Source organism: Tinamus guttatus, unplaced genomic scaffold (genome assembly GCF_059628265.1).
Source record: "Tinamus guttatus ecotype Peru unplaced genomic scaffold, ASM5962826v1 Tinamus_guttatus_pri_ptg000048l, whole genome shotgun sequence".
Classification (NCBI taxonomy): Eukaryota; Metazoa; Chordata; class Aves; order Tinamiformes; family Tinamidae; genus Tinamus; species Tinamus guttatus.
This window is the reverse complement of record NW_028288582.1, coordinates 1,846,670-1,869,994: the sequence shown is the minus strand read 5'-3', so window position 1 is coordinate 1,869,994 and position 23,325 is coordinate 1,846,670. Positions and strand designations below refer to the sequence as shown.

The following is a 23,325-nucleotide window of genomic DNA, read 5'->3' as shown; positions in this document are numbered from 1 at the left end:
GAGCAATACAACTAGCTTATATTTATTGTAGGTTGTATAATACAACCCACAAAGAACAGATATGCAAAACTCCAACTTTCATGTGTCCACACAAAATAATTATTTCCACTCTAACGGCAACCTAGCACATATTTACCAATTACTCTTTTATATGATACGTACTCTTCTCTGTAAAATACAGACCTTAAATATGTGCCCAGTTCAAATCCCACTGAAGATAGTCTGAATATTTTCATCTTCATCAACATTAACATGAGTTGTCATTAGTCATCCCTATTCAATCAGCCAAATTTCCTTAGTTTCGAGTCAGAGAACCTCATTCTTTCCTTTTACTCAAAAAGCCCAATTGTTTCTTGTTCAGACTTTCAGGAGAATAAATAATAAAAATAATCTTTATTTAGAAAATGAGCCTGAAAAATGTCATCCCTAAAAGGTTTCCATTTCAGATGTTAAAACACAACTGAAAACCAGGGGTCAGAATAAAAAGTTTTACACAGTCATAGTAGTAATTGCCACTCAGTATTGTCACATCTGTCATAGCAATGTACATCATTATGCCCTGAAGCCCATTACTCTACAGAACCAACACAGATACCTAGAGGTCTGGATATGCAATCTGAAACATGTCTATCTATCAACATTTCACAGGAATTTAGAGAAACTATTAAAATTCTGCTCGCTGCGTGCAGCGTTCCCAGTCTTTAATGAGCATGCAACTGAGGACTGAGTCCTTTCTTGTTAATCACTATAAACTGCAAAGCTAAATCTGCCAAAGTTTTTTGCTTGTTTGTTAAAAAATGTCATTGTTGTACTCTGAAACGGCATGATCACCTGTTGAAAACAGAGGCCCCATAAGAAAATGAGCTGAACTAATGTAGTGTAACAAGAGGCTTTTACACAGGCCTAAGCACTCCTTCGTCCCCCAGCATTTCAATCTGTGGCACTGGAAAATGCTCAGAACAGCTCATGAAGAGTGAAGAATGTTAACTACTGTTCCATTAATCTATCAGAAATTGCTTCAGTATTGCTCATGCTATTAAAAATTTATCACCATTATACAACAGAAGAACTTACTTTCTATAAGCAGTTTTTACATTGTAGGAAGCAGCCGAGTTCAAAATAGGAATGCCAAGGTCCATATAAATTTGCTTCCATACAGCTCCACTCTCAATCTGGAGGGGGAAGAGGGAAAGGAGAGGGAGAAAAAAGATTTTCAGAGTTTGTTAACCGAGAAAAATAAAGAATGAAGGAATTTAAATACAGACATAAGTCACAACCTTTAGGAATAATGAGACATATTTTGCTTAGAAAACATCTGACACTTACACTGTCGCACCCGCCTTGCTGATATACCAATCTAAAAAGCTTGAAGAGATTAAGGTCCTTGTAGCCCAGAACAGGTGGTTTATTGATAGGAGTACCTAAATAAAACAAAACAGAGATAAAAAGTTACCACACAGAAGAGCAAACTATTCTTCCATTTCTCTACCATGTAGCAATTAGCATTTCATTGCTAATATCTTTTTGCAGTTTAACACTGCTATTGCACCAGTCTTAATAAAGGTTGCAAGTCAGTAGTTTCCAACCAAGGATTAAAGCTTTGTCTTATATTTCTGGGTGATTTATTAGCATTCTGGCATCAGCTCCCTGATAACTATGATTTCCAAGACTCCTTTTCAGGTGTGGTAATAATCTCCATTCAGTTGGCTGCATCCCACTTTTCCTCTCTTGAAGAGGGGCAGAAACCCTTGGAACAAACTCTATAGAAGGTTTGAGGTTATAGACAGTATAGAGAAGACTCTATATATTTCTGATAAACGCAGGAATACAGTTATGTGCAACGAGATTAACTCAATACATTTTGGTCTGAGAGGAACTGGGAAGAAGCAGGAACATTGGAACAGAAGATGATACACAGGTGAATGGTCAGAATGGGCAACAGCACCAAGTCCCAATGGGACATGAATATTTGGGGCAGTAGAGGGAAAAAAAAAGAAAGAACTCTAATCAGATGAGTGGTAATGATATCAAGAACAACTAAAGAAGTAACCAGAAGTGACCTGGGGCAAGTGGCTCTAAGTAATGCAGACAGTGCTTCCCCCAGCAAGGATCAATATCAAACTTTCTGCCTGCTGTTTCTCATCTCCCTTCATCTTCATGCAATTGCATCTGGAACTGTGAAGGTAATTTTATAGGATGTTGGGAGTATTGCAATTACTACGTGAATCAAAACCTTCATATTGAGAGAAGATTGTGTAGAAAAAATCTGACAGAAATGGAAGATGTGGCTATAAGGGGAGAGGGGAAAAAAAAGTACATGGCTCAAGCAACGTATTTGGTCAAGGAACAATTGCTGGACTGAGACTTCAAATTTAGTGCACAAATACTTTCTTCTTTCTCTTCTCTCCCTGCAAGTCACTGATATCATCTCTTTACTTATTTCTTATTTTAAGAATGCTTAAGAGGTAGGAGGCAGGAAAACAGAAAGTGGGAAAGAAATAGACTACTAGAAAATAAATTAAAAAATGGAATTACTCCTGCAATTTATTTTTTTTTTTAATTATTCTTTACTCCATCAAGGCAGGCTATTCTCTGGAAACACTGGTTCTAGACACTATGGCCTTAAACTGATGCTGGGTAAACTCTAGCACAATTTCCCATAATACAGGACCCATTTCTAAACCTATGACAGGCAATAGCAAGACCAAACAGGCCTGGAACCACTCTTTCAGCAGAATGCACTTGGATGACAAGGATGCAGAGCTTCATTAACGAATAAAAACAATACAAAAGAGCCTCTTTTTATAATTTTAAAACCTATGGAAAAAAAAAACGCATTTTCTAAGAGAAAACATCCCAACATAACATGGATTTTACATTTTGTTTTTCTCAGCTCTGGTTATTTCTAATTGAAGCACATGCCCATTGCTGTGCTGAATGATGCCGTGGAAATGTTATCCAGGTAATTTCAGGGAGGGAGAAGGGAGGAGATGAGGGGAGAAGCTGCATTATGCATCGTAATCTACCTCCACTTACATCCTCGCAGGATTAACACTTTCTGAATTCAGCTGCTTCCCAGAATAAAATGAGTAAAACAAACATACTCTAAAAGATAAATTCTTTCCAGCCTTAAATGTCCTTGAGGGAAGAAAAGGGGGAAAGGGAGGAAGCCAAGTCAATAGGAATAGATAACCCTTCCTTTTAGTGCCAGTCTCCTCACAACTGCCAATGTGAACAGCTTATGCAATAGCAGTTCTCCCAAGTCAGCAGGCATAGCCTGCTCTCTATCTATATGCAGCCCATGCACTTCCAATTTCTTACCCCAGGACTTTAACTACTCCAGTTTAGAACAGTCTCACCTAATTCTGCAAAGAAAAGCATTTTAAATTTGTTATTTCCCTGTTCTAAATACTGGACAAAGTGGAGTTGTCCCTTCAGGTGAGTTATCAGTGCTCGATCTGTGCATGATTAAGGTGGTTCTGCAAGAAGACGTGGAGATGCCTCTCTCCCATTCCCTGTTGCTGGAGCTTCACCTGCCATCAAAACACTGCTCGTGGTCCAGCCTCTGATTAACAGCAGAGTTCCCAGCCAGGACTGTCACAAGAAACCAACCAAGAGCTTATTTATCAGGGATCATTAACACACACACACACAAAAAAGGGTTTTGTAAAAGCCAACAAAAACAAAACACCTCGGGGAGGATTTGGGTTTCCTTTGTGCACTGTGCTTCACAGTAACTGAAACGGATCTGCCACACGTGAAAACGGATATAAGTATTTCCTTTCACTAGATGAGCTGTTACCCTTGCCCACTGATGTGAGAATATGCCTGTAATAAAATCCATTAAAAGCAACTTCCAAAAAACAGTTTTTTAAAGCAGACTACATAAATAAATAAATTCTGTGTTACCTCTGTCTTCCATAAACTTATAAAGCTGTTGGAGGAAATTGTCCCTCTCTTCAGGATCAAGCTCTTCCTCAGGCTGCAAAAACATAAGGAGTCACAATGAAAACAAAATATGTAAAGTAACAGGTTATTTGTACAAAAGTGAAACTGTAAAATCTAAGCCCAAACCAGTGCTCGTTTGGCCCCTCACCCCATATAAAGATGAGGTATCTAGAAAACAAAAAAACATCCAACTGTGGAATCAGGATATCGAATTCCGATACAGCAGCTAAGGCAGCCTTGACTGCCCTCCTGAGAATTACATCCTCACAAACCGAGTATCTCAAGAGGGGAAAAAAACCAGAAAACACAGGCCACGGAAAAATCAGAATAGTCAACAGAATACACGCAAGATCCTCAAAAGAAAAATACCCCTATACTTGATGTGCACAGAAAACAGAAAAACTGTGTTACTTACAGGACTGAAGCAGTCACAGGAAATACAGGGTTTATTTTAACTACTCCCTCCCCCTACAACTACAGCTAAGGTTGCAAAATGGTTCTTTCTCCAGTTGTTCTTATTTTTGATGCTCAAGACATAATTCCTTCAGTGATTAAGTTCTGATACCTGCTCTCAGCTCATACTCAGAAACATTTATTCACTTGCATAATTCCTTGAACATACATTTTTCATTTATTTTTTTATCCTCATTACAGATAAACACTGGTGAGCTTTACGTTAATGGAACTTTATGTTAAGCAGTTCACAATGGAAAATAAAGCTTGTCTTCTATTCAAGTGGAAAACATGAAAAGAAAATGAACTTGGACAGGGGATGGGGAAATCACTTCTATGTATACTTAATGGGATGCTGAGATTCTAGCACAGACCAAAAAAAATCCCTTCCCTGCAATGTTTTACACATGCCACATTCTTCCTGCCAGCCTGGCAATCCCAGGGATTGCTGGTAAGGCAGTTTGCACAGGAGAGACCGCAGTTGCCTTGAAGGGAAGACATACAGTACGTGTCAAAAATCTTACTGTTACATTATTAAAAATAACAGAAAAAAAACACGAGCCGTTTCAAAACGAAGCAAGACCAACCATTTCAATTCCAGTTTTCTCCGCATTCTGCACGCTCTAAGCTGCAAGGCGGGGAAGGTAGCCAAGGAAAATGTAAATGTATAAGCTCCTGCCTTGCTAACAAAAAAAGCAATCTGCCAAGCATCGGTGTGAATTTCAGCCACGCCTGTTTCAAGGAATCCTGCGCTTCAAAGCCCAACAGGGACTACCTAAAGATTACCAAATCAGGCAGAGGCACTATCTCTTATCTCCCTTTTTTTCTTGGAAAATCATTTGAGGAAGTTAAATGAATAATCACAGCAGTGAACAGCACAAAAATTGCCATTATTCATGCTACATATTATACGGATCATGTAAAGAGAAACAGCTATATCTATGGAATCATTGCATTCTTTAAGGTTAGCAAATGAATTATTGCTATAGAAACCACAGCTCTTTTCTTTCCTAGATTATGAACCCAATTCATAGTCAAGACATTTCTAACATGTACTGCAATGTGTACCAGTTAAAGGCACTACAAATCAAGCTGTACAAGCTATATCTATCTAAAAAGCAGTTAAAAAGAATCAGAAATATTTCTGAATGGTTGCATTCAGATCATTTCTTTTTATGTGGGTAAGGCGGCTCCAGAATTGTCGGTTAGAACAGCAGAAATGTAGGTTAGAAATAACACTGCTACAAACAGAACGTTAACCATTTTACGGATATCAAATACTTTCATCTGAAGAAAGCAAAAGGGAAAGATGAAAAGCTTTTACATATTTACAGAACTGGGGCAGAAAACTCGACTGCAACCTTAGGTTTTGTACCTACCACATCTACTTCTCTCTTTGATGGGATATGAGGTAGGAGCTGGCACCCCTGGCAGGCAGAGTCTGCATCGTGCCCAGTTCTCCGTGCCAGAAGAGATGCTAACGGCTTGTGAGAGCTGACACGAACCAGCCATGAGTTTGTGCCTCAACCATCTCAATCTCCTTTCCCACCAGGCAAAAGGAGAACCCTTCATATGTTTATTGCTGTTATATTAAGGCACATGGATTATCAGAAGAGGACACATTCATCAAGGTTGTCTATTTGCAATTGGACACAAGGAGTTCCCAGGCACGGCTACTATTCTGATTTCAAGCTGGGGTTGACTGCAACGGGATCAGGCACCTTCCAGTATTTGAGTAGTAGCATCCTTGAAAATTGCACCTAAATAGACAAGAAAGTGGTGACTGCTGTTGGCGGAGACTACAGAGCTGAACCTTTCCAGCAGGGACTGGTGAAACTCTGCTATTCCCAAACTCACTTCCCCTGTCCAGGCATTGTCACTAAAGAGTTTCAGAGATTCATTTTAAATTGTCCAGAAATAATTCCATAGTGACAAATCTTCAAAATCTGTTCTCTTAAAGTCCTATGTCCATCTTTCCCCATGGAGGAACTTGTAACAGGCTTTACTTTGGATGGTGAAGTCTTTTCTTCAGCAAGATTTCTGCTTCTATCTTTAGCACTACTATGATTTTAAGCAAGAATGGAGCTCTGTTATCCTGACTCATCCTCTGCTCTACATAAAGCAGTTAGGGCTCCTGTGGATCCTAACCTGTACAGCCGAGCTATTGATAGGCTGACAATATCATAAACTCTTACCTGAAATAAATACAATCTAGGAGAGAAAACAGGGCGCACAGAGGAGTATATGATGAAGCCAACTGTTAAGAGTTAAAGGTTACTGTTTTTGTTGCCACAGAATACTTTAATACATTTCTGGCACTTGCTTATTTGCTTTCTGATGCTGCTTTTTAATACTGATTAGGGAAATGAAAAGAATTAAACTAATTGCGAGTGGTTATCAGCTTCACTCCACGTGAAGATGAGAGGTCTGAAAATATTCCATATCCACCAACAAGAACCAGGAGTCCAACCATCCTGAGCATCCTTGCTGGAGAGCTGTGCCTCACCTGGAAACCTCTCTGTCTGTCTTTGGAGCATGTTGTGAGGACACCTCTCAGCACAACAACCATGAGCAAGAAATTCTTTACAAATATTTGTACATGGTGTGATGCAGGCCATGCTTCACAGTACCTAAAACTCCTACAAATGCATGCATGAAAAGGATGATTAACTCGTGAATGCTCTGATATTTTTGCAGGTATTTAACTGTTTTGGTTCAGTTCAACTGAAGTGAACGATTCAGGTAATCATTTCCCTGGTCTAAGTCACTTAACAAAAGGAGAACCTGGGCAATGAGAATTACTGTGAAGCAAAAATTTAATATTTAAATTACTAGATAACTACTGATCATCTATAGGAATCTCTGGCCTCCTAAAAACCACCACTGTGGATCTCATTCATTTTTCTTTTATGAGTTTCGTGCAGATGAAATACATGATAACGACTATCGTGAGGACAGAAATCCTTTGCTTATTTGCAGGACAGGTGCATTAGAGAAGGCTTCTTAGATTTTCCTGACCAACAATATATCTGTTGTGATACAAGAATCTAAAAGCTTAATGAATCCACACAACTAAACATACTATACATACGCGTTCCAGGTGACAGACAAAAGGAAGAACATAGAAAATTCCTATAAGCACACACATGGAGGTGCTACAGCTCTTCCTTCCATGGCAGGATAGCTGGCTAGAATTTTTTTTCTGGACATGTTTGATTAAGAAAAAAAGTAAAAGAACAAGAAGTTGCAATTAAAGTGGGAAGGATCAGCTAGAAAGATCTTTCAAACATCAACATTACAAGCAGTTCTATAGACCAGGCAGAAATACCCTTTCCCTCTGCTTCAAATTGATGTTATAAAAAGATACAGTGTTGAAGCTTGCAAGATTCAGCGTACACAGAATAAATCCCCGATTTTAATTCTGATACAATGTGAATACACCTACTAAGAACACGTACTGAAAAATATATTTCAAATAATAACATGCTGAAATCTTGGTTTTTTTTTTTTTTTTTTCCTGAATCAGAAATGGAGACAAATGTTACCTGCATGATCCCCCATAAAATATGAAGGATATTTGACTATTTTATCCTGACAAACCAGAAGGAATGATTTCTTTCTTGAGACACCAACTTAAGCACAAACTAATGCAGTAGTACATGTGCATTGTTTTATTATTATTATTAATAAAAATCAGATAATATTCCAAAAGCTTGTACTTTTATGTGGAGATAGGAGACTTTGGATTTTCCTTTTCCTTTAACTGCAGTGTATTCTTTTGCTCTGTATTGCATCCTCAAGACACAGCTAATTCTCTTAACATGTTGAATATTGTCTAAAGGGCAAAAATGATATCCAGATTTTGATCTGTATTCCAGAGAACTGAGTGATTCCTCACACTTTCATTTAATAACAGATTTTTTTGTGGTACCCCCTGTTATTTCCCCACTGCAATACATGCAGTTTGTCTGCTCTCTTATTAAAATCTCGTATTATGAATCAAAAGAAATCCCGAGTTGCACCATATATTTCAACTATTGCCAAAAATCTAACAATTTGAATGTGCTGAGCCACTCAGCACAACACAATATCCTTGTTTAAAGTCAATGACAACCATTTCCACTTCCTTGCTCCTTCAGAGTCAACTCAAGACCACACAAGACAACAGCAACCACCAGCAAGGACAAGCATCTTGCCACCACCACTTGGTTCCCATCCCTTGCTCCCATACAAGGGATATCAAAGAACAACCACATGAAGCCCAGACACCCTGCTGTACCACTGCTAACATACTTTTCATATTTCAGAAAAAAAGGGAGCCTTAGAAAGGCAATCTTTCTCATAGCAAAGCTTAATACAGCTTAATACAGCTACTGGAAAAATGGTAGGATCTGTTATCAGCAACTACGCTAGGCCCCTCTGCTCCATTTCACTATAGAAGATCCTACTGCAGAAAAAAAAGAGCCTTCCCTTTCCCAGAATTACAGAATTAGACTCTTCTGATTGTCTTTATGTTCTCATTATATTCTACATAGGTCTAGGTCCATTTAATTAATTTAATGAAGGCCCATCATGGCTGGTCAGTGCCAGGCCTTGGCTACGAAGTTCCCGTGCATTTCAAACGCTGGATGGGAGGGAAGGTGGGGGGAGAATGAAATAGGAAAAAAATACTTTAAAATCTCCCTTCCTATCCAATAATATGACAATCTGCTCTTCTAAAAAAAAAATCTACATAGAAAACATTCAGACATAAGAGGGAAGGAGACTATTTTGACCTTCAATAACAGAGGAGAAACTACAAAATGCAAGGGCAAAATTTGAGTAATTCAATGTTTGCAGGAAAAATAAAGGCAAGAATATTCTTCATGCATTGATTCTCCCTTCAATGCATATTACTGACCCCTTAAAGAAAAAAAAAATATATATATATTCACACACACAAATTCCGTAAGTCCTTTTTACCCGTGACATCTAGCTAGGCCCACAATTGAAACAGATTAGATACTAAAAACACTTGACCTAGAGGGCCAGAATGACAGTTCTGCTCTGACATTATCTAAAAGAATCAGTTTATGTGCTCTGCTACGTAGGTTCTGCATGAATATGCTCGCTTGTCACCTGGAATAATGGATTCTACAGTTTTTCCTACCAACGCACCCACCTGCCTGACATCCTTTGCTTCACCACTCTACACTTGGATTATTCCTTAAAAATAACCCTGTTTCTTTTGCAGGAATGTTGCAAGGCTTTTTTTTTTTTCTTTTGCATTTTTCTTCTTAAGTACAAAGGTCCCTCCTCCCCCTTCTTTGTTTGAAACACACAGCACTTTTCTGCAAAAGCCATGCAAAATGATATTAAAAAACAAGCATGAGAAAATCAGTATATTCTTCATTTTTAGTGACTGATATTCTGTAATTTTAACCCATGTTCATGTAAACAGACTTATACAGACTGCAACAGTTCACACCCTGCAAAATGTGGCCTATTCAGTCCTTTACACTGTGAACAGAGGAAAAAATCCCAAGGATTTTACATTCTACGCACATGCAATGTTACATTTATCTAATCGTAGACATCACTTTCACAGAGACATATAGACTCCATTTTGCAGAACTCTGCGACTACGGCATAAAATTAACACCTAAAAATAGATCCTTATTGTCTTTTTTATGTGGAAACATCTACCCTGGCAGCATGCTCCACCAGCCTGTTCACCCACCAGAAAGCTAAAGAAAAGAATCTCTATCTCAAATCCACATTCACACTACAAATACCAATATCACACACGAAAACACAAAATCCTTACCTATGAGCTGCATTCTTTCAAAAGTAAAATGGTTTTATTTCCTTTCTACCTAATCTGCCCAGTGCCCGGACATCTTTGAGCCTGACTTGCAGATATTTGCTCTGTTCCTCTCTCCCTGCACGGCATCCGCAGTTATCCGGCATTACTTACATTCTCTTCCATATAAAAAAAAAATCAGACATTACATGAAAGGGAAAGAAAGAGACAGCCCATTTCAAAGCATCTGGCAAGGCTCCGCTGGCAGGCGGCCAAGCCTCTGCTAAATCTTCCTCTCCTCGGGAGCATGCTCACTCCAAACCAACAGCACGTTGCTGTGGCAACACTGTAGGCAGCCTCCGAGTATGAACAGCCATTCTGTTTTCCGTGTGACAAAACCACATACTACAGGGGAAGCGAAAGGGAAACGATGTTTGACCTTCCTGAGGAGACAGGCTTCACTCGGCTTGCCGAGGGAAAGCGGCAACCGCGTCCAAGGGGAGGGGGGAATTTACTCCCCCCTTTCCCAAAGAGAGGGAAACAAATCCAAAAAAAAAAAAAAAAAAAGGAACCCCTCCCACTTATTTGTGGATTTAAATATAGGCAATAAAACTAAAAGCAAATTCTGCAAATTCATTGACATCAGGACACATTATCTTCCAGCACTGTAGAAAAGGAGTCACTCAAAATATTTCACTATAGTCTAATGCAGAATAACATTTTACCCCAAATCTCACCCCAGCCTTAAAACGACAACCTATTTCAGGCCTTTTCTAGTCTCCAGTGAGTGTGTTCAGGAAAAAACTAACACTGTGACTCACCTCTGACAGGGCTGGACTGCTTTTAAATAGAGTCTTGGGCAGTAAATAGCTTTAAGAGGCTCTACACATTAGCTCACACTTTCATTTAGCCTAGTAATTTGGTTTTAGCAGTTCGATGTTTTTAAATAAACCATTTTTTTCAGAAACAAGTTACTTTATTTAACAGTAGATTATTACTGTTTGGTAGAGTATCACATTTTTGGATCCTATTCTCTAGATATTTCTTTTTCTTTGAAGCAGATTCTTTCTATCACTCCTTTCTGCCTTGAATTCTTAATTTATGAGATTTATCTTCAATTTTTGCAGTGGATAATAACAAGCTACCTGCCACTGAATGCAAATACCATCACAGAAGGCTCATAGCAAAGGCAAGATAAACAGGTCTGCAAAGTCATTAAAGTGAGTAAAAGCTGAATCCGAGAGCAAATCTTTGGCAAGTGGAACATCTTCAGGCATAAAAGTTATTCAGTTATCTTTGAAGTATGACTGAAATTGCCCAGACTTACTGCCACTTCTTCAGATTTTTCTTCTCGTTTTTCTTCCTCTTCATCAGTTTCTGCAGCAGCTCCCTCTTCCTCGTCACTGCTGGATGATTCCAGAATTTCACTAATGTCCATTTTCCAGTTACGAGGAACACCTTTGGTGTTGAAGAATGCGCTTGCTTCCTGAAACCCTAGAGAACGAAGTGCCCTGTTTTTAATCTCATCCAACATGTTCAGAATTAACAAGCATTTTTGATTTTCCTTTTATAAATTACAATGCCAATATAAACCAAAATTGAAATGCAGAATTAAATTAATATAAGGTGATAAGGTGCATACTTCAGCTTTAAACCCATTTTTCATTTCAAGTTTGTTGAATTATGCCATACACAACATCCACGTTATTTTCTAGGCAGATGTCTTCATGAGCAGCACCAAGATCACCTATTAACAGGCACCATATCAAAGATAAATGCCTAGAACTCTGTGGAACTGTGAGCTGCTCTGTTTCTGTATGTATGAATGAGACAAATACTGTGACACAAAGCTATTTATAAAAATAAACCATTAGAGTTAAAGCAAGTAGCATGAGTTCCTTTGTTCTCTTCCAAAGATAGGAATGTCGAAAATTTAAATTGAAAACACAAATTAAGAACATACTAATAAGTTACATTACTTTTGGAAGAGAGAAAAAAATGCACTAATGAGTGAGGGACTGAGGGGGCAGGGGAGAAGTCACATTTGTACAATGGGAATACTTCAAATTCTTTTCCTTGAATAGGTGCTCCAAGGAGAAAAAAAAAAAAAACAAAGCAAGACAAACCCAGATAATCCCCAAAACACACCCCTTTGACAAAATAAAAGACTTTAATGAAGAGGAATGAAAAAAAAAAAAAAAAAGAAGTGGTCTGTCCTTCAACAAGCCATTTGTAACATTGCTGGAGAATAAAAATCACCAGTATTCACTTTGCTCAATTGCTAAGGAAAATTGCTATACTCAATCAGTTACACATACCTTTCTCTGAACTGTTTAGTCATGTATGAGCTATATAGTTAAATTGTTCAGAGAAAAATATCCTTAACTGGGCAGGTATAGTGTTTCTTCTCCAAATATGCCTTTCCAGCTTCCCACAATCAATGGCTGAAGTATTTCCCGAGCCAAGCATTGCCTCCAGAGTCTTGGATTTAATAGCTGCTGATGGATATCCTCCACAAATTTGTCTAATCTCTTTACATAACCACTCATTTATTTGGCTCTGCAAGACTCCTCTACAGCAATGAATCCCACAACCCAATTACAAGCTGCATGGGAGGAAAAAAAAAAAGGGGGGGAGAAAAAAAAAACCTTTTCCAGCTTATACCTTATATCTGATTATCTTATTGGCTCTCCTGAAGGTCTTCTACTCAGAAAGTTAATAATGACTTCCAAATACCTTCCAACTATCGTTAATGATTATATAAATCATAATCAAAACTGCCTTAATGCTTTGAGAAGCATGTTTAATCCCTGCTTGTAAAGATATATATATATATATTTAATATAAATAAATATTTTAGACATTGCTTCTTAATCAATTTTGTAATTCAAGGTCTCACTTACAAGCAGCACCAGAAGTTTTAAAAAAATACTTACATCCAGGTGAGAATCTGGCCTTCCACAAACACACTAAAACATGGATATTGTAGTCACATCATCCATCCAGAAATCAAACTCTATTATTAGTCTTTTATATGGAATATTCATCACAGACTATGCAGGAAGGCATATTCATTATAAGTTTTCTCCTTGTTCTCCTTGTGTTTTTCAGATAAAGAAAAGTATATTTAACTCTAGCATGCAACTTTGGCTTTAGGGGAGGTGTATATATATTCCATTGCAAAATGACATTTCATGTACTCTACCTTGAACATATTCTATTCATTTTGCATGAATATAGAGCAAAACAAAACAAGAAATAAAAATCAAATGAATGAAACTTCTACTCTGTGTTATTTTAAAGACAAGGAGGTTGTATCCCAAGCTGCTCTAATTCAGCACGTTTAAATTGCTTGCAAGAATCGTAGTGCTTTAACTTCAAATAAACATTAGGTCATTTACTTGCAAAAGTTAAAATTATTATTACATACAATTTTTTTAAATAGCTAGAACTTATTCTAATTTACCTTTCTTAGTAGAGGATTCAGACTTTGGTAAGTTTAGAAAATCTAGTTCTTTAATGTCTTTTCTTGCTACTGAGTAACTGAAAAAAAAAAATTGTATTATTATTTTAAAATCATAGAAAGGCAAGTACTTCACTTAGAAACACAGTAATTGCTGCATCTTAAAGATTTATCATTTATTTCCCAGGACCTTTCTAAAGAAATACGGCAATTGTTATTCGGGGTCATAATATAAAATTCACAACCAGAAAAAACTTCCAATCTCAATCTACCCCTAAATTCAGACACTAAAAGTACTCTTGCAATTACGAAAAGTCTGTAAAGTTCCTGTGTTTTAAGTATTTGAGCTACACAAATTTACAAAGAGAAGATGTTCCACATATGCAGAAAAAAATTCTAAGTAGTCAGTAAATTAACAAATAGTTGCCATCCAAAACAGCAAACCAGTTAAAAAGAAACAAACCCTCTATTTTCAAAGTGTTTTTTTACTAGCACAGAAGAGCAATGAAGCCAAGTTCAACTAGCTGCATTGATACATGGCCGATTTTTATTTTTAAATTACAAAAGTGCTCCTACAGGAAAATATATTTAAGTTGCTCTGTTTTAAATATTGAATAGCTGAAACTGAATATTCACTGAATATTCAGTTACTGAATTACTACAATAGAAATGCAAACCAACTTGCAAGAAAAGCCTTACAGGTGAATTAATATAGTAAGATTTTTTTTCTTCTTTCTATTATTTCAGAAAAACTGGAGTAAAACCTCAGGAAATGGAGATCACCATTGTCTGAAGTTAAAGTCACAGTATTATGGAGGTGAAAAAAAAGTAAAATAGAGTAAGTCTGCATGTTTTTCCAATAACACTCTACCTTCAGCAGATAATGGTCCAGACCAACTTAGACTGCTGATGACATTTGTCAACATCAGGAGGCCAAAATAAATAAAGCTTCCAGATACCTAAATACGTTACAATAGTCAAGGAGTTGCACCCTGCTCAAAATCATGGCTGTTTAGGTCTCAGACTGTTCTCTTTCAAAGAAAGAGGGTGAGAACAGGCCTTCTGCAAAGATGTTTTTAGTTACCGTATATTGAGACGGATGCATTAGAAATACTTCATAAGGATGAAGAGAAATAATGGGAAACAGCTTACCACAAAAATAAGTTTTCATACGCTTTTGAATACATTATTCCTTGAATAATACACATCCCTCTCTCCCATTCTGTGTTTTTAATCTTTAGGACTAACATAATTTGTCTTTCTTTTCCCAGATATCGTTGTTCAGATTTTTGTAAAAATTAATTCAACAGACACTTGAAATTTACTTCTTTAAAAAGTTGGTTAAAGGCTTTTAAATTGGGTTTTAAGTCAGCAACGGGCATTTGGACATTCGAATGAATGAGGCAATCAGATAGCAAACTACTGTAAGGGTTTTTTTTGTTGTTGGTGGTTTTTTTCCTCTCCTTCTTAAAACAAAATGCAGGAAGAAACTTTGGAAACCCAATGAAATCCATCACTACAAAGACGATGTAATTGCAGAAAAAAGCCACACACACAGAAGAATTTAACTGAAAGTGGATCATTAATAAATACAGTTAAAAATATGGAAAAATATTCAGGATTTAATTTCTTATGGTGAAAGTAACTCTTAACCTCACATGTTTTTCAAATTGTGAAACATTTCAGGTCCTCCTCTACAGAAGTAACTCATTTGTCTTTTCCACTTAGAACAAAAGTGGAACAGTAAATGCAAACAAACATCACTGCAAAATTGTACCCTTTACTTATAGAAAAAAATGTTAATGTCATCAGAGGGAATATCTCAGTAGTTTTTCGCATTTTTTTCCCATATAAAGCTACTACTTACAATTTTGAATCTGCAAAGGATCGAACTAAGCACTGGTCCTTCTTTACAGTCACATCATCATTACAGCTGGGAGATACAACCTGAAATTTCAAATAAAACACTTTTTAAGCAAAGAAAAGGCTGATCTTGATAGCAAAGAGAGATGGTTATCAGAAAAAAAAAAAGTCAGATTTTCTATTACAGTTCTATCAGAGTTCTGAGAGAAGAAGCAGACACTCTAATATAAATTACAAAGGTCAACAATGCATATTTCAAGCAGCAGTTAATCCTTCGCTATTCAGGCTACTTGCCATGTGCAAGCCCAAAACATGTGCTCTTTAATTTACAGACTTAAAGACTACTCCATAAGAGAGACCACATAGAATTCTGTTCATCACATTGCCCATATGAAATCTGTACAATGCATCTATCTAAAAAAAAAGAGGTCCACTCATTTTATATTAATTTTTGATTTTAGACATTCAAACTGCTGAATAAGTAGTACTTTTAGAGTTGTGAATAAAAAAGGCTCTACTGCATCTTTCCGCAGGAAAGAAAAAGGAAAAAATAACAAACAAAAAAACATATTTTCAGTATTCAAATTACCACAGGCACAGAATAGGGTTATGTTTTTGCTCTAGACCATACCTGAATAGAAAAAGGGATAGTGATAAACTCTTGGACATACCAGGATCAGCAGAAGTTGTGCCACCTCATTCAGTTTAAGCAGGATTTTACCCCCAAATTACAAAAAGACATTCTTGTTTCTCAGTTAAAAGAAGATAGAACAGTTGCAGGGACCATGTTAGCTTAATCTCCTATTTAGGATTGCATTAACTTAAAACCTACCCTTAGTAAAGGGATATACAACAGTAAGGACATGCAGAAGGATACCCATTTTATGTTAAAATAAAGTCAGGATCAGCTGCTCACCCTATTGCATCAATAGAGTTTTTTTCAGGGAAGGATAAGGCAGCTAGGCAGTGTAGTTGACTTCCTCACAGAAGAAAGGATAATATTAAGTTATAAAATTGCTAGAGCTGAACTGTTTCCAGCTTATCCTGAACACCCGCAGTAAAGAACTAGGACATATGCAGTTATGTAAATGATATCTAGAAGAATCAGTGAACAAAACCTGTCAGTTCAGCTTTAATGAAATCTGTTCTTTAATAAACAGATTCTTTGGTGGATGACGACAGACGATTTGTATTCAACTTGCCCAACGATATTGCAAAAATTTTACTTAAAGAGAAGAACTTTTGTTATGTATCTGTTAACTTTGCCTTCAAAAATCTGAAGGGTATCTACCCTTAGGGTAGAAGTCTAGGCACTTGTACTTATTTTATATTAATATTTAGCTATGCCTACAAACATCTATATCCTCTAATAACAGCCAAATAAAAATAATAACCAATCTGTACTGCTGGAGTAACTGGTTGCTCATGTAAATGTATGCACAAAATGTGCTTCATAAACTTGAATATCTAAGGAAAAAGGCAATCATTAAAAAAAATAAAAACTACAAAATGCTCCACTGCAATTAAAATTTATAATCTTAGAACATATTCAATTTCTTAAAAAGAAAGACTCTCCTGCTGCTCACAGATAAAATACGAAATAAGAGTATGGGTGTAGCAAAGCTTAGTCTGCCTGTAACTTTTTTGTAAAAGTTGTGAAGTCTAAAAACCATTCCACCCAGGAAAACAGCTGTAAAAAACAATGCATAAATAAGTCATAAACCACTTCAATCTAAAAATAATAATAAAAATGGTAGTAATATGACATTAGAGTTATGACTTATGTAAGTAACTTACCAAAGCTGGATACCAGTCTGCCTTCTCAGAACTAGAAGTCACGCTCACAACTTTGCCAAGTAATTCATCACTGAGACGCTTTTTATCTTCATCCTCTTCTTCACTACTTTCTTCCTCTTTTTCATCTTCTGTGCTAAATTATTTAAACATACAGTATTTTACAATTTTTAACTGAAGAAAATATTTGAAAGCAAATACAGCTTATCACCAGATCTTGCCTGCCATTCTGTAAAACTTAAAGAACAAAATTAAAATTTGAAGAGCTAAATTTATTTGACATACACTTATATACTAAGTGCACATACTTAGAGGAATTTCGCAGAAATCCTTTCCAATTATAAGTAATATTACAACAGCAGTGTGTTGAAATGGGAGGCATGAATCTGACTATGCAGAGATATGAAACAAAAGGATATAATTTCTGCCATGAAAGTTTAAAAACACTCTTTTTTCCTATCCTGTACACTAGAAAGAGGTTAAAATTCCTTTATTTTCTGACGCGTACAGATTCTATTACATCAGAAAAGCATAAACATTCTTAAGGCTACTGCAAGAAAAAATAAATCTGTATCATGCAGAAGTGTTTATACATTAACAGTATTATGAATTACTTAAACTCACAATCTGTCTACACAGCTCATACGATAGACTTCAGTGGCACTGCCTAAGCTTTAGGAAAGAACAGTCAAGAAAAAAAGTAACACGGAACTATGAAAACTCACACAGGAAGAGATGATCTTCTTCCTCTATTGGATTTCTTCCCAATAACAGGCGTTCCAAAGTGCTCTGGATTGGTTAGTGGCAGTTGGTCAAGTGTCTACAGGGAAAAAGAAACAAAATTATTTTGCAATTCCTTTTTTCATATCATAAAGAAACTCTCAACTTCCAGTGCACATCCATCATTGCTTTACCTCACTTTCTGCAAAGTGCCTTTCTCCCTTCAAGCATAACGAAGTTCGTCTCAAGGTCCTTTCATCACCGTCATCAAAAACTAGAATGAAGTCAAAAAAATACATTCACACAAGATGATCAGATCTATCTTTCAAGTTGACTAAACGACTTTGCTATTTATCTCACAATTTAGAGCACTAAAGGACGACTTACAAGACCTTCGTTTTAATTTGGTACACAAGGAAAACCAAGTTTGGCATTCAAGACCCTGCCCAAGAACAGTTAAACATTTTCCTACAGAGATTCAAGCCAGCGCAAAGCAAAGCTTTCAGATGCAATCATCTCAGTCCAATTTAGTAATACTTCTTATCAATATACTGCACTGCTTCAAACTATGGCTACTAGCTGCATACAAGTCACCGTTATCTAAGTCATAGGGATTTTCTGTTTAACCTATGCATTTGTTTCTTACTTAGGCTGTCTTTTAGTTCTTTTTCTCTCTCTACAAATGACCCCGATAAGAGACCAAAGACAAAAGGCTGGAAAGAAATACAATAAGAAAGTTTTCAGCACATTATCTACAGTGTGTTGTCAACAGCCTACGGAGCACTGGAAGTTTGAAGCTGGAAGTTTAACCAATTGTGAAATAACACTCAATAGATACACTCTTCTCTTAAAACTCACGCAAAAACCAAGGATAAATTCTATCTATTTGCAATATACAGCTGAAGAAGTCCAGAATAGGTGAAGCTATTATAAGCTTTGCTCATGGAATGTCTACTATTTAGTCAGTTTAAATAACACTTTTTCATGAAAAGTTCCTTAAAGGGAAAGAGGGGTTTTTTTCCCCCCTGAATTTTAAAAAGTAGAAATAGTTCATCTACGAAGCACTGCACATACTTTAATTGAAGAAAAGTCATTGGAACAGTTTGTATTTTAAGGAACATATGTTTTGGCGATGGACATTTTACTTTGCCGTGTTCTGGTGCATATCCCACTATCTGAGCTATGTGAACAGGCCCTTTTCAAAGAGCAGAGACCAGGTGACTGCAGCCTGGCATTCCAGGCAGGTAAAAGTTTGTTTGTATGGGTCAAAGTGCAGAATACTGCACACTTGTCTATACTTAAACTCATTGAAACTTGGTTTCTCTAACAGCGAACTCTAAATTTTATTTATTTACATTTTCTAAGTGGCAAGAGTATTTTGTGTAGCAGTAATATAATTGAAGTATATTTCTATTCAAAAAAAATGTCTTGAGCTAATATGAATATCGAATACACGTATAGTACAAGCAAAACCAATTTGAGTACAGTGTAAGCAGTATATATTTTGTTGTCAACTGCAGCCACGTGGTTGTGACATTCTCACAATCTTAAAACTACAGACTGCAATAATAACTATATAAGAAAAATATAAAGATTAATCAGCCATACTAGCAAATGTTTTCAAAACCTGTAAATATATATATAATGTATGTCTGTTATATATACACACACACACACACACAAAAGCAAGAACTATACAGTAAAACCAGTCAACCTAAACTCAGGAGCACTAATACTACTCAAAACTTTTTATTTATTTTTTTACTGTTATACATTGCACGGATTGGTAAAGCAAAGCTCTCCCCTCTCTGTCACCAATTCAGTATTGGCACCCATTGATTAGTAAAGCACAAGGGCCAAAGTCTCCAGCACAACCCTGAGGTTGTGCTGTTATAGATTCTCATCAGTAAGAATAAAATTAAAGCTGTCAACCACATACTCTTATAAGACTTTTTTCAGCTTTTTTTTTTATTTTTCTTTTTAATTGTTTTGTGGACCCCACAATTGTTGTCATTTCTCATTGCTTTAAAAGGGTTTGAAGGCATCTGCCTATTGTTATTCTCTTTTGCTGAACACATTGAGTACTAAAGTCAAAACAGAGAATTTACATGAATAAGTATTTCTGGGGCAAAAAGCTGGTGATCAGCAAGAAGCAACTTTATACAAAACAGCAAACAGAACCTGACACTTAATAGCAAAGAGATCAGTCTCATGTATCTCTGGTTTTGAAGTTTTATCTGTTTAATTAAAACTAGCACAGGAGAAGAAGAAATCAGGCAAATCATTCATAAACCAGAACAGTTTTCATATCAAGTCCGTTGGCAAAACACCACCATATCACACTACAGGGCATATAAAATGCTTAAAATGTTTATCCCTCCATAACAGCACCAACCCCCACACACTTGCATCTTATACTGTCTCAGGAAACTTACGTTTTTCTAAAACATCAATTTTCTTCTTTAGGCATGCTAAAAACTGTACAAATACTGAGCGCCAATCAAAATGCATTAGTAAAATATATTAAACAAAGTAGGACACACGGAAATCATGACAATTAAGAAACCATGAGATATTTTGCATTTCTCAAATTAAATAAGCATGTAAGTTAAATCACAGCTTAGAAAGCCATATCGTTATATATTCCTAAGTGCTTAGGAAGTCACATCATTAAATATTCCTAACAAACGCAAGACAAACACAGACTGCAAAAATGTTATCAGAAGTATCAGCTTCATAAATTTCCATTTCACTTTCATGGGCAAAAGAACAAAGTCCCCTTCTCTTCTTCTTGGGAAGAGCAATCAATAATGCATCACAGAACTTTTTTTTTTCTTTTAATTGCTCCTCTGACCAGAAATACTCATGCTTTCCGATAACAACAGTCATGCTATCACTTGTATTCCCAGTTTGGCACTTGAATGAAGATGAAAGTACCATTTGCCCCCCAAAAAATCCCTGTTTTTGCAAGTCTTTTCCCACCACTTCTCTCTGCTTTCCTCAGCAGTAGCTACAGTACTAGCCTGCCCTAGGCCAGCTGCTGGGCCCTTTCCACAGAGGGGGAAAGTGCTAGGCCATCCTCCATCCTGAATTTTATAAAACTGAAATGGGGGCAGCTCAAACAAAAGGACAGTCTTTCTGAAGGGATAAAGCATTTTCTTTTTCTTCCTTTCATACACAAGACTGTTAACACTGCCTCTTCAGGAAGGGAAGGTGGAGAAACACCAATTTTCAGACCTCCTTCCTGAACTGCAGTAGGCCAAGCAATTGGCATAACTGAAGGGACAGAGTTAAGGCATTCAGTCACTGAGATTTTCATGTATGTATATGTAAATATATACATTTATAAACACACAAATTACAGAATTAAAGAATTTCTATCACCCTCATCTTATTTACACATGTAGTGGTCCCTACAGACACCACTTAGTTTGAAAACTTACAACAGGACTTTAAAAAAAAAAACAAAATTAAATGTAGTTACAAAGAAGGAAATACCATAGAACTCTTTGGAAGTGTTTTGGCTTTTGTAAAGGCCAAATATTAATAGGAATTAATATATTAGTAGTAAAGTGCCAGGGATTCTTTTTGTATTTGTGTATCTTGATGAAGACCATGAAGCAAAGAGGTCCAAGGATTGTGGGGGGTAGAAACAGAGGCACCCTTATTTTTGATCTTTTTATGTCACACTTAACTGCTTCAGGGGCAGAATGTGATTTTATTTGACCATGTGAGAGTATCTAAAAATCCAAGAAATTTTCTGTACTCTCTAAAAACAGAGGGAACAGCAACAGTGAGACCTGCAACCGACACTGCAACTACATGATTGAGAGGAAGACATCTCTGCGGAACAATAACATACATAACACAAAAGCACAAAGATAAAAATTTCTTTAAAGGACTGGTCATTGTATAAAATGTCACTGGAAAAAGAATATAACTGATTTTCCATGCAAAATATGGCTTTTAATTATTGAAGTGGGACTAAGTAAGAACACTCTTACATTAATCACAAAACAGGAAATATTTTTCAAATGTGGCTACTTTAAGTAGCTTCTAGTGTTCAAGTTTCTTCTAGTGAAGAAACTTGTTCGTGCCTTATTGAAAAGGTTAATTAGAAGGAGGCATTCCTATTTTCAGTACCTTTAAAAATACTTTTCTGAAAAACAGGTAGACTTTTGGGGTTTCCATCTCATTCATTAAGGAAAATCTACTTCACAAAAAATACTGTTCATATTACTGCCACCCGATGTATTATTATGTTTAATACAGGTTCTAGGGGATTTAGGAGAATGTCTTTTCAAGGTACTCTGTCATACAGTAAGGATTTCATAAATACAGACAGAAGGACAGAAAGCCTTCTTTTAAGTTACACAATACTTTGACGTTATCATAGGAGCCATAGCAAAATAACTTCACTTCATACACTGTTAAAATTTGCTACATAACAAGCTTATTCCTGTTCTCCATCACATACAGAAGACTGCTTAATTCTTGTTAAAATGCTTAGTATTACAAAGAAAAATTAAATCTGCTAAATTAATGTTGAACAACTTATTTGTTACTTTATCATTTTTAAATAAAATAGCATTGCCAGTCCAAAATTTCTAATAGCAGAAATTCTAGGGATTATATCCCATAAGAAAATGGAATATTATTCACACGTTGTAGTGTTAAGGAAGAAAGGAAACATGGGTAGAAGAGAGTGAAATATCTCCCTAAATCCGCATAACATAGTTGTCCAAAAAAATGTTTGCAGTGACAGTGTCTATCTTAAGAGGAACTTCCGACTCTGCCCTTCCAAAGAAACAAATATGAAAAAGCAGAAGCCCTTTAAGTATCACCATTGCCTAATCTTAAAAAGGGGGCATGTACTTGTTGCAGAGATACCGTAAACCATCAGACTATTTCAGTAAATACTTCTGTAAAGAGAAGAATACATACTAGCCCAGGAACTAAAGCTACTAGCTAAAAGTCAATATAACAAAGTAGGAATTACCACGAGAAGAGCAACATTTATGCTGACCACAGGCCTTTCTTCCCATGCATGCTGCTTAATGAAAAACACTGACAGGAGAAAAAGGACGACTACACAGCATGAGCTGGAACAGTCTCCATTACAGTGTTACGATCACTTTTCTAGTTCTTTTCCCAAGGAGGGAAGCTCCAGATAGATCATATTTAAACAATGGAAGTAAAATCGAAATCTTCAAACTTTCACTGCATCCCAACCTTGTTGATAATAACAGGACAAAACAGAAATGAGATGCTTTGTTTGTGGAAGTTTAGGAAAGAAACTCAC

The 23,325-nt window shown here is 36.4% G+C and overlaps 1 protein-coding gene across 6 annotated transcripts in view; it reads right to left on the bottom strand.

Moving 5' to 3' along the window:
- The window catches only part of ARID4A (AT-rich interaction domain 4A), a 45,388-nt gene that overhangs the window by 12,107 nt on the left and 9,956 nt on the right, over window positions 1–23,325 (bottom strand). For 3 of the 6 annotated variants that reach the window (XM_088539268.1, XM_088539296.1, XM_088539275.1), the window contains exons 5-14: window positions 18,218–18,297; window positions 18,029–18,123; window positions 17,307–17,439; window positions 15,514–15,593; window positions 13,650–13,726; window positions 13,120–13,152; window positions 11,511–11,677; window positions 3,910–3,982; window positions 1,327–1,421; window positions 1,075–1,172 (exon numbers count right to left, since the gene is read on the bottom strand). In XM_088539268.1, coding sequence (XP_088395394.1) covers window positions 1,075–1,172; window positions 1,327–1,421; window positions 3,910–3,982; window positions 11,511–11,677; window positions 13,120–13,152; window positions 13,650–13,726; window positions 15,514–15,593; window positions 17,307–17,439; window positions 18,029–18,123; window positions 18,218–18,297 — 931 coding nt within the window. The remainder of the gene's footprint in view (window positions 1–1,074; window positions 1,173–1,326; window positions 1,422–3,909; window positions 3,983–11,510; window positions 11,678–13,119; window positions 13,153–13,649; window positions 13,727–15,513; window positions 15,594–17,306; window positions 17,440–18,028; window positions 18,124–18,217; window positions 18,298–23,325) is intronic. The other 3 variants (XM_088539281.1, XM_010223514.2, XM_088539299.1) reach the window with 1 other exon arrangement.